Source organism: Callorhinus ursinus, unplaced genomic scaffold (genome assembly GCF_003265705.2).
Source record: "Callorhinus ursinus isolate GAN/ISIS: 27379988/994484 unplaced genomic scaffold, GSC_fseal_2.0 scaffold4, whole genome shotgun sequence".
Classification (NCBI taxonomy): domain Eukaryota; kingdom Metazoa; phylum Chordata; class Mammalia; order Carnivora; family Otariidae; genus Callorhinus; species Callorhinus ursinus.
In genome coordinates, this window is record NW_027397066.1 from 34,340,462 (window position 1) to 34,352,976 (window position 12,515).

Here is a 12,515-nt window from a genome sequence, read left to right on the forward strand (position 1 = left end):
ACACACACACACACACACACACACACACACACACACACACACACACAGAGAGAGAGAGACAGACAGACAGACAGACAGGAGGAAAGAACACATCCCCCATCTGCCTGCAGATTTTCTCAGCCTGTGATAGAAAAAGCCAAGTGTATGATGTTGGCACGGCTGTGGCCATGGGGCTTTAATTACATTGTGCAGAACCCAGAATCTAATAATAAAATCCACCAGACAATTGCTGGGCTCCTCAGCCGGCGCCTTTCCCTCCAAGTTCGCCCGGGCCTTCTGGGCAGGGTCTGCTGATGGCTCTTACAGGGGACCAGGCGGGGACTAGCCATGAAACTTCATCCTTCCCTTTCCTCCACTCAGGCTCTGTTACGATGGCTTCTGGACATTAATCGGGCCCCATGATATTCTTAAAAGCTGCCTGAGTTCCCATTCACTGGAGAGACAAATGTAGTGGGAACTCAGAGGTTTTCTTTGATTTAGAAATTTCATTTTACTACCAGGTAAGAGGGAAATCTTAATAAATGGAGTTTGCTCGGAGCAACCCTTCCTCTTTTCTCTTGTTTTCCTTTCTGTTTCTTCAGTTTATCCGTACTCTGTTGGCTTTTGAATGAAATTCCATATTTAAAAATTTCTTGTGTGATTCCAAGAGCTTTCCAGACAGTAAGCATCACTGTGATCTGATCTCAGTTGTGGGAAAGCTGCCTTAGAGGAGGCCGTCTAGTGCTCTCCCCCGGTGTCAGTCTTTGCGGCCTGGTTCTAGTCCGGTGGTAGGCCCCGTAGTAGAGGCTGCAGGGGGACAGAGATGGGGGAGATGCAGCCCGTGCCCTCCAGGCGCTTCCAACACAGAGAGATAGCAAGTGCCCAGATTATGGAGCCCAAAGAGTGTTTGCACTAGAAGAGGTGGTAGGTCGAGACCATCTAATCCAGTCCTCTCATTTTAAAAGTGAAAGGAAAACCCAAAGTGTGTTCCTTGCACCCGATCATAGAACTTGGTGACAGAGCAGGGAGTGGGTCCCAAGTCTGCCTGGTACCTACTGGGCTGTTTGACAATTGCCTCTATTTTTATTTTATTTTATTTTTTTAAAGATTTTTATTTATTTGAGAGAGAGAGAATGAGAGAGAGAGAGAGCACGAGAGGGAAGAGGGCCAGAGGGAGAAGCAGACGCCCTGCAGAGCAGGGAGCCCGATGCGGGACTCGATCCCGGGACTCCAGGATCATGACCTGAGCCGAAGGCAGTCGCTTAACCAACTGAGCCACCCAGGCGCCCCGACAATTGCCTCTATTTTTAAACAACAACAATTCTTTCTTTTTTTTTTTTTTAAGATTTTATTTATTTACTTGAGAGAGAGCGAGAGAGAGCACAGAGGGAGAGGGAGAAGCAGACTCCCTGCTGAGCAAGGAGCCCGATGCAGGATTCGATCCCAAGACTCTGGGATCATGACCTGAGCTGAAGGCAGACGCTTAACCAACTGAGCCCCCCAGGCGCCCCACAACAATTTTTTCTTAATAAGTGAAAAGAAATGCCCTCGTGGGCCAATGAGCCAATGATAGAAAATCTTAAAGCAACATTGAAACCTTAGTGGAGCTAAATTGGATTATCTTTTAGGCCTTAAGAAAACATATGATAAGTACATGGAGTATTTTCAAGGCATTTAATCACTGGTTGAATAGACACAACATAGACTTCCTATAACAGATAACTGCAACACACACACACACACACACACACACACACACACACACACACACACACACACCAAATTCCATGCCACAGTGGAGGCCTATTGTATTTAGTCTAGCAGTTTGCTTGCAACTTGTATCTGATGCTTAATTCGTGTTCATTATCAGTTCAGCAATTGCCATTGCGTTCATGATATAAACATTTTTTTTTTAAATCCATGGTTGTGTTTTTGTTTTTTTGCATGAGGCTACATGTTAGTGCATTTCACCAACTATTCTAAATGGACATTCTGTTACCACGTATATTTTGAAACCCAGGTCCATCAGTGGGAAGAAGCTGTGCTCGTCCTGTGGGCTCCCTCTGGGCAAAGGAGCTGCCATGATCATCGAGACCCTCCATCTCTACTTCCACATCCAGTGCTTTAGGGTACGTACGCACCACTCTCCTCTCTGAGTGATGTCTTCTAGCATCTTCTAGCATCGTTCTGTGCTGAGAAATTCCCTCCCGGAAATCCTGACGGCCTTTGCTCTTGAGGCCAGCCCCTCTAGGTCGTACAGAAGTGTTCACAGAGCCCGTCCTTCAGGATGAAACTCTCCTCTCACACGTCCCTCTGGGACGTCAGGTTAGAAGAAGCAAAACGGATTTGTGCAGTGTGTCTGGGATATAGCGTCTTTGCCGCTTCTGACACTCTTGTGACTTCACAACAAAGGTTTTTTTCTTTGAATGGAAGATTTTCTGTCAATTAAGTGGTTAATAGCTAGTTGCCTAACTGCAGGTCTCCAGATGAATATGTGCATAATCACGGATTGAGTATCACTCCCTCTGGGAAGCTGCCCTGTCCCCCAGATTAAGTCAGTTGCCTTTACAGTCCTTAGAGAGCCTTTTCTGGTCCTTACCACTCGCTTGTTTCATTGTTTAATTATCATCTCCTCGAATACACCATCACCTCCATAAGGGCGGGGGCCATATCTGTCCAGCTCACCGTGATTTCCTCTGAACCTAGCAGAGATGGTGTCAGTAGTTGTCGATGAATGAACTGGCCGATACACTGGAAATGAGGAGGCCGAGGTCCTTGTCCCACATCTCCTGCTTAATAAGGAGGTGACCCACTTCTACCTCATTTATTATAAAGTTTACTAGTTGGACTATATCGGCATTTCTTTCTTTTTTTTTTTTCACTCATGGACACAATTCAAGTTAATATCTCATGTTGAAGCTAAACCCTCGAACTCTGAGTAAGAGTCATTTCTTTCTCTTCATCAAGCTAGCATGCTTTCTCTTGCCCTCTCGAATTTTGTTCAGTTTCTTTGTCGGTAGGTTCTTCAGCTATCAAGTAAACTTGCCTGGTTTTAAAATAACTCCCACTTTACCTATAAGCTAAGAGAAAGTGAGTGAAGTCTCAAAATTATTAATTTAATAATATCAATAATTACTGGAAAGCGAAGCTTACCATGGGCAAAATACAATATGGATACTTAATTAGACTCAGTTTATCAATATTGTCATTATAAAATGAAGCTAGATAATGCATACGCTAAATTGTCTAGGAGTGTTTTGAGGCTCAAAGAATATACTTTTTAAAATTTCCTGGCAATGCCAAGATAATGTGTTCCAACACCACAGTTTGTTCTCAGAGACTTTCCCTGAACATGAAAGAGTCCAGATGTCAAAGAGTCTTTGCAGCTTCTCAAGGGAGAGGAGACTTGCCTTCTTAGCTATCAAAGCCTTTATTCTAATGATTCACTTCCTAGGGCTGATCTGACACTTTAAGGCACGTCGCCTCTTAGATTTATCCCCTACCCTGGAAGTCAATGGAGCTTATAACATGATTTGGATGAAGCCTTCCTCTACCCCCGGCTGACCCCAGAGCATGAATCTGCTTCTCCTGAGCTGGGTCCTAACCCTCCCCCACTACCCAAAAGCCTGGCTTCTGAACCAATCTCCATTGCCACCTTCTCTGTTCCAACCAGTGCCTCCTTCTGCACTCAGGCTGACTTTGCTGCAAGGCGTTCTATTCCCAGCGGGTTTGTACCACTGGGTGTTACTGCTTTCAACGTGGAAATGTAAGGTCGAATAGCTATTTCCTATTAATTCTGATCTGGTAGAACTCACCAACAATTCTGGAAAGCATTTAAAGATTATTCACAAACAAGTTTCAATTGATAATTCATTGGCTGTGTGTTTCTTTAAAACCCTGAGGACGTCATCTGTTTCAAAAGGTGGTTCCATCTTGATTGAGATGTTTCATCTTGATTTGGGATCAACCTGACACCACCTACCAGCTTTACAACACTGGGAAGTCTGTGAATCTCTGAACCAGTGTCGTCCTCTGTAAAATGCAAGGAGTTGGGGTAAAATGCTAAAAGCGTATCATTGCTGTGAGTCAGCTCTTGGTACAACATCTAACACGTAGTAGTAGGTGCTCAACAAATGTGGAGGTTGTAGAAATGATCATTGCATATTTGTGTGAACCGTAACTAAGCATTATAAAGAAATGATTCCTTGTGTACCTTATAACTTCTGTTCTTTCTGCCCTACAGTGTGGAATTTGTAAAGGACAGCTTGGAGATGCAGTGAGTGGGACGGATGTTAGGATTCGAAATGGTCTTCTAAACTGTAATGATTGCTACATGCGATCCAGAAGTAAGTAACAGGGGGCAGGAACAGGCTGCCTTGAGATGAGTGGGTGTGATCACGTGCCTTTTACAGGACCCAATTTAGAAATTCAACTGTTCCTCCTCATTGACACACCCACTCGGAGGGTAAGATTTATTAGAACTTAGGTAAAAGAAACAATAATGTTATAACCCTTATTTACCACTTGTTTCTTACTGGAAGTTACTGTTACAGTGTGGCCAAATTCTTTTTATCCAGAAAAGTTATTTTTTACCCATTAATACACCAGGGAGGTAAAAAACTGTAGACCAAGTTCGAGACGTTGCTTGAGCTCACATGGAGATTTTGGTGAGATCGAAGGAAGATACAAGGTCTGTGAAACACTGTTCATTTGTGGAGGCCTATCTTTAGAAGACCAGCACCACCTGGGCTGGTTTAAGTGTGAAGAATGGCTCTCCAGTGTTCATCAAATCAAGCACCATGGCCTCAACATCCATAGGCCCTACAGTCAGGAGTTTCGTGACACGGTCTGGTTTTGTTCCCAACTAACTTGAGAGTTCCCTCAGAACCAAGATGAGAGGTTCTACTTCTTTGTGAATCCCTGCCCCACACTCCTCCAAAATACCTTGGTACATAAACAGAGCTTAACAAATCTGTGCTGCCCTGAAGCTCCTTTGAGCAGCCTGGGTCTCCTACCATAGAAGGTTCGTGTTGGTTTTTGAGGGCACCAGGGGGCGCTGTTGCCCAGCGGCTGTTTAGAAAATCTGCAAATAGCCAGGGGCTCACCTCTGAATCCTCCCTCCATCCTAAGTACAGTCCTCCTGGTGGGGAGATTTCTAGCAAATTCTTCAGTTAGAAATTCTTCATTTGAAAACAACGGAAGTGAAGAGATGGAGTTTGAAATTCAAGATTCTTTTATTATTTCTCAAAGTAAGTGAAGGAACATCTTTAGTCTTTCTCACATGGGTCTCTAAATCTGCAAGACTGAAGACTTGAAGAGTGAAATTGAAATTAAGTTGTTTTATTGCTATGGATTTAGTCAATTCAGAGAAGCATATGCCTCTTTTAATAAAATAATGGGAAATAAGAATTAGATTAAACCCAGGTGGTTTTGATCTATGACAAACACTTAAAGTCAAAACAGTTCCAACTTTGAGCTGCTGCCCTCAGAACTGAACTATTTAGACCACATATTATATATATTGTATTGATATTAATTTTATATAATATATAATATTGATATAGTATATAATATTGATATCAACTTTATGCTATGTACTATACATGTAAAACATGCTATAAATAGTAAAGAAAACTAAAATTAGCAACAAATAAAATAGTATACCATGTATGATCCATAAGTTATATATACATGTTATATATAATATATATACATAAGTTATATATACATAAGTTGTATAATATACATCTATAATATATATATTATATTTATTTAAACTGGATTTTTATTTGTTTATTTTTACACATTACAATGGAAAACTGAGCCCTTTTCTCCCAGATTCCAAAGTGATTTTAACTGTCATCTTGTACAAATTACATTTTTTGCCAACCTCAGTGAATCAGATGAATGTGAATCTTGGAACCAGAAGAGGGCGCTGTTATGTTGAAGGACTGTAGAGAGAGACTTGAAAAGTACTGGAAATCTGAATTTCTTTCATAATTTAAAGTGCTTGAAGGTTATCAGCAGAGAACAAACCTGAACCCACCTCTGGGTGACAGTGATCTGTTTTCATCCAGATTTTTATTTTAATTGAGAGAGTGTGTGATTCGTTGTCACTTCTTTTGGAAACTAGCTTTTTGGATCTAGGCCAGCAATTTTTCTCTTGTGTATACAAATAAAAAGGGCCTTAACTGCTATTAATTCCAAATCTAAAGACAAGAACCATGGAGTTATAATCATCTACAAGAGGTTATAAATTATATTAGCCTCATAAGATAAAAAACAAAGTGATTTGGAGGTAGACTAAAATGATTTTTTGTTTATTTTATATAAAATATTTTACTAGGTGTTCTTTTTTTGGATACTAAGAAGAAAGCAAGAAGGCTTATTACTTCTCTCCTTAGATGACTTCTGTAAACATTCAGAGGAATAAGTCAATATAATTATAAGTGGTATAAGGTTAGAAAATTGGGTTGTTTAGAAAGATACCAAATTAAAAGTGAAAGTCTCCAAAATTAAGCACTGTAATCACTTTCTCATTATTTCTTAGAATGTACGTTTGTATATGTGTACACACGCGCGCATGCACGTGCATATGATACAAATCTGCCTACCTTCTGTTTTTTATTTCACGAAGGTAATCACATAGTGTTTGTACTTTTTGTTGCTCTTGTGTTTAAGTTAACCATATATTATGGTAATTTTTTCTTTTTTTTTTGTCAATTTTCTCATATAACATATTCTTTCTCCTCATTCTTTTGAATACCTTTTTAATACCTGAATACAATCCGATCGTGTGGACTTACCATAATTTCAAACTAATTCTCTGTGCATGGGCACTTTGGTTATTTCCAGTGTTTTAATATGTTTTTGTAAAGGCCCCAGTGAACATCCACGTACAGATGTCTTCACGAACAGTTGAAAGCATTTCTGTAGGGTAGATTCTGAGCAGTGGGACTGCTGAGTTAACAGTCGTGTGCTTTTAAAATTTTCAGACACCTTGTCTAATTATCTTCCAGAAAAGTGTACTCTCCCTGCAAAGTGCATAAGAGAGCTTCTTTCTCTCTCCGTGTCCTATGTCAGTTCTCCATAACATCAGATTCATAAATTTCCACTGTGTTGCGTGTGGAAGGGAAAATCGCATTGCTTTGACCTGTATGTCTTTAAGGGAGTTTGAACGTCTTTTCATATGTTTATTGACCATTTCTATTTCTTTTTTGCTATAAAAAATTTATCTTTCTTCTCTATCCTTTGCCAGTGGTTCTATTGATACTTGATTTGTAGGGGTTCTTTGTAAATTAAAGACATTTTCCCTTGATTTTATATTTGCTGCTTATTGCAGTTGTCATTGGTCTTTCTACTTTGTGAACTTTTTTTCATAGAAAAGAATTTCATGTAAGGTAATTAAACATACCTTTTTTTTTTCCTTTTTGGATTCTGGGTTTTGTGTCCTGCTTAGAAGAACTACTCCAAGGATTTAGCTGAGATTTCTTCTAGAATTGTTCTTTATTTTCTTTTTCACATGTAGCTATGTGATCATCAGAAATATATTTTGGGATAAGAAATGAGACAGATGTCCAGCCTTATTTAGTTATTTATTTATTTATTTATTTATTTACTTACTTACTTACTTACTTACTGCCAATTAGCAGTTGTGCAAATATAACTTAAGAATCCCTTTTTTTTTCATTAATTTGAAATGCCACCTTTCTCATAAACTAAGTTCCCATAAATGTTTGGATCTATTTCTGGATGTTTTATTATGTCATATTAACCTATTTATTCTCTAGTATTGAATAGTTTAATTATTATAGCTTCTTAATATGTTTAATATTGTGTAATGATGACCACTTTCTTTCCAATTGTTTTTTTCAATGTTTCCTAACTCTTTTCTCATGTTTATTTTTCCAGATAAATATTATGTTGGGCTAAACTTTACTTAACACTTGACAGTGACAATGACCAGCATGTCTGAGAATAGTGTTCATTTCTTTCTTGGTATCAGAAGAAAAAAATATATAGCTTAAGAGTGAATTAGCAGAGGGGATAATAGTTGGCTCAAGAAGTATAAACACACTGGAATTGGTTGAGTATATCCCAGAAGCAAAAAAAAAAAAAAGTCAGAATGGAAAGAAATGACTAAAAAATCATTTTTCTTTCTTTTTTATTTGATTTTGATCTGAGTTGGGGGGGGTGGGTAGATGGAAGGGATGGTTTACATCACAGGCATTCTAAGTGAAACAAAATAATTTCATTGTGTGGAATAACAAAGCCTGAATATATAATCCTATTTTCTTCAAGTAACTAGTCACATTTAAATGAAACTTTTCTCTTGGAGGGGAGAAAAAGCATAACAGCATATTAAAATGCAATTCCTGAAAGCAATGTAAACAGTTTTTAAGTTCATATGTAAATGGGACTGGAAGTGCAAAACCGCACCAATCAAGCCGTCCGGTCCCGTGGCTAACTCATGCCATTTGTCCTTGGTTGTTGGGTGACTGTGTCTCTGTGTCTGTTCCATCATTCATTCTGGTGAAATGCATTTAACGCAAAATCCCCAGGGTCTTTTCCACTGTTGCGATTGCCTTATTACAACTCTAGTGCCTCCAATGAAGGGGAAACTTTGTGAAGGTTTCAGCAGGAAATATGGAACCCAAACCATCCTTCTAGATGGAGTTGCCAGATAACATACAATATTAAAATATTTTTGCCCTATTAAATCTGAATTTCAGATAAACAGTGATCTTTTTTTTTAAGTAACTGTAGGTCCCAAATATTGCATGGTCAGGATTTAGCACAAGTATATCTCAAATATCCCATGGGATATACTTACACTAAAAAAAAATTTTTTTTTTAATTTTTAATTTGTTTACCTGAAGCTCAAATTTTGTTGGGTGTTCTGTATCTTTATTTACTAAATCTAGCAATCCTATTTGTATGAGTCCTCCTGTTGCAATGTATTTATTCATAGAGAAACCAAAACCTAAAGGACCAGAGAAGAGAGATCATTTTCTTGCTTATTTACCCCCAGAAGACAAGGTAGAAAATTTAACGAAGATGATTTGGTTTAAGGATGAAATCCAGAGGATTTCAACCAAACTTGTCAGGGCAGATGACTCCCCAGGGCTCCTTGTTACATTCTGGATGGGACTCAGGAGTGCATGTCTGACAAGCTTCAGGTGATGCCAACACTGCTCTTCCCTGGGCCACACTTTGAGCAGCAGAGGGGGACAGATTCCCTCTCCGAGGGAGAAGAGATTTGGGCAAAGGTCATTACTGATGCTGGAAATGTGTAAATGCTCTGAGGCAAGAAATGTCGAGTCCTCTAACCAAATGTTACCCCATGTTCTTTGTCGCAGGTGCTGGCCAGCCCACAACATTGTGACGTGGTTTTCGAGCTTCCAGATCACTCACCATTTCTTTCTTGAGGGTGTCCCCTGGCGACCGTTTAACCAGATCCCAAGTGCAGGGGCTTCTTGGCATTTATCTAATTTCGGAAAGGCTGTTCTAAAAGATGCTCTCTGTTCTTCTCTAGCGCAGCGTTTGTGTTCTTCCCAGCTTTTCGTTTTGGTTTTGATTTTTGTTACATTTTGGTTTTACATTTGCACAGTCTGTACAAAAGAATACGGAAGTGTCATGATCCTGTAATTCACAAAACGGTCTTAGCGTGAGCCAACAGGCTTATGGTTTCAAATGTGTTCTTCTCTGAGAGTTCGTGAGATGAATGATGCAATTATCCTGTTTTGTTTCAGTAGTTCTAGGAATTAAACACTTCATGTTTACAGAATTGAGCTGCAGAAAGTGCAAGACATGCCAATTTGAGATCTTTCGTCTTCTAACAGAAGCATACGATTCATGCATTTCAGAAACTAAAAATCACACCGTAGAGCTCTGAGCTATAACTTGTTTTTAATGCAGAGACGCTAGTCTGATAATATATACTATAATCCCGAGACATTTGTTACTTACCTTTGGAGGTAGAAGTCATACCAATAAATTATTGCACCGTTAGTATTAGATTTTGTGTGCTTTGGAAGTTCTGTGATTCATAGAGGCTGGCCCATCCAATAAAGCGAACCCTTGCAATATCAGCCAGACTTACACTGTGGGGACGTTGCCCAAGGGTAGGAAGAAACCGTAGGGAAATATTACAGTCATCGTCTCCAAAGTTATTACCAAAATCTGTGAAGAAGTTTAATCTCCAGAAGAGCGGTGGGTCAGTGACGGCCGTGAGGGCTTTGTTGCTTGCTTCTCTTCGGGCTGTAGATTGAATAAGAGACTCTGTAGGAGGCCTAGGGAAGCTCTCATCAAGATCAGCCCATCGTGAGGTGTGACCAGGGCTCACCCTTGCCTGCAAGTTGTCCATGAGGGCCCGAAGCATAGGTGTCTGAAGCAAAGCATCCTAGAATCCAGTGACATATGTCATGGATAAGCCACTGATGTGCAATCACCAAGAACCTCCAGCTCCCAGTGCACCTGGCCCACCGCAGTGGACATCTGCTCTCTCCCATTCTCCTGTATCATCAACACAATTCTGCAATTCTGGACCTTGCTCATGGAGAAGTTTAGAGTGGAGCTCTTGTGGCGAGCTGGGTTATTGTCTGCCCTGTGTGATGAGTTTCCGCTGGCCAAGAAAGGATTCAAGTTACTAAAAAAGCATCATGTTTTAGATCTCCAGGCTGTTTTCTTTAAGACTGGGGAAAGGGGAACTATTTATTCTGCCTTAAAATGATGGCAAATAAGTGAAGATGACATTTTGTGAATGTAGACTATGGATATACTCCTAATAGGTTAATGTAGTCATAAAAGGAGATCAAGTAGATGTTTTTCTGTTTATGTAAGCAATAATTTTTTTTCTGTGTCTTATCGAGTATGGCTAGCAATTATTTATTTACATGCTAGACTGTTCTCTGCATGCGGGTTCCATGTAAGTGCAGAAATTTCCTCAGCCACTGGAGGTATCTTGACCATTTTGTCATTTGGATGAGCCGTTGTTAGATTGAAATTTACACATCATTTCATTAAAAAATTGTGCCTTAGAAAATGCGAAGCTGTTGCACATAGTCAGTGATGAATTATGGACGCAGTACATTGAAGAGATGAAGTCACTTCCAAGTCACCAAGACTTCTCATGGAGGTGTTTGCTGTTTGAGAGGAAAAAAAATATATATATTAAAAAAAGAAAGAAAAATAGAAAAAGTAAAAAGTAAAAAGTTTTGAAAATGTACAGATTAAGTTCAATATTTTGATTAACCACCTGCATGTTTTATTAAATATTTTGATAATGTGATGTTTACACTTTGCATGGTATTAGCAGAGTACTTTACCACAAATGCACAAAACATGTACAATATGATCATTCATAACCGATTTTTATAGAATACTTTTTACATGTGGAACTCCATCTGTTATGTAAGGATCATATGAATATTGCACATTCTCCTCTGGTTTCACAAATCCATTTATACATATTTCTTAGTGAGACTCATTGTACATGTATTGAAGCCTGAATCGAGTCAAGAAAAATAAAGCCCCATTCTCCAACTGCGCAATGTGCTTTCCCATAATGAACAGTAGTCACCAGCGCAGAATAATCTCCAACATTTTCTAAATTCTAATTGCCAACTGTTTCTATTTATATTTGATTTATATTTCATTTGGAGTCTGTTACATGGCAGCTCGGGCAGACTAGTTCTTGTTTTTTCCAATGTAGCGTAACGAGTATGATCTATTTCTTTTCAAATAATCTTCGGGATCCGGGGGAACAAATGCGCTGCTCTTGAGCTCTGTTGGAAATGCGTTTGTTTAAAAAACAGTTGAGGCAAGTGAGTGATTTATTGCTCCTGAGGAAATGTATCTGATTTTTTCCCCTCATACTCCAAAAGCTAGTCCTTTCTCTTTCTTAAGAAAAAATGGGAAACTCTGTTTTTCACTAGCAAACTTTCATGTCATTTCCTCATTCTTTCTATGTAGTGTTATTAATGCAATACATATTATAGTTATCTATACACAGTGTAAGACTTAACAAACTGAAATGATCCACCTCATATGTGAGTCCGTCCAAAAGATGTTACTGCTCTGGGTGGGCCAATGTTCTATATCAGTTATACTAACCTTCATTTAAAATATTTATTCTAAAATGCCTCTGAGAAATAGTAAAAAAAAAAAATTAAAAGTTGTCTAAAATGCAACAGCTTTTATAGTAAATGTACATTTATAAATAAAATACTCAAATCAACTTTGTATTCCATTCATTGGGGGGCAGGGTGGAGGGGTCAGCTTTCTTACTTGGGGAAGAGCGAATCAAGCTCTCTCTCTTGTAGCTTTCGCTCTGGGGTTCATAGTCAGATGACGGCAATGAAGCATATTTGCATATGCATCTTGATGCATTTTTGAGGTCAACTATTAAGGCAAACCAAACTTAGCGCTCAGGAATTGCTTCCACTGAAGGATTCAAACTCCTTGAAATGAGACACACAATCACCAGGAGAGACCCTGCAAATGCCGGCGGAAATTAGTTGAAACAACCAAATGCT

The 12,515-nt window shown here is 39.2% G+C and overlaps 1 protein-coding gene across 12 annotated transcripts in view; it reads left to right on the top strand.

The window, feature by feature from the left end:
• LIMCH1 (LIM and calponin homology domains 1) overlaps positions 1-12,217 on the top strand; it is a 321,761-nt gene extending 309,544 nt beyond the window's left edge. For all 12 annotated transcript variants that reach the window (XM_025887550.2, XM_025887555.2, XM_025887556.2 and 9 more), the window contains 3 exons: positions 2,000-2,108; positions 4,223-4,325; positions 9,339-12,217. In XM_025887550.2, the coding sequence (XP_025743335.2) occupies positions 2,000-2,108; positions 4,223-4,325; positions 9,339-9,364 (238 nt within the window). In that variant the 3' untranslated portion in view covers positions 9,365-12,217. The remainder of the gene's footprint in view (positions 1-1,999; positions 2,109-4,222; positions 4,326-9,338) is intronic.
• Positions 12,218-12,515: the final 298 nt, after the last annotated feature.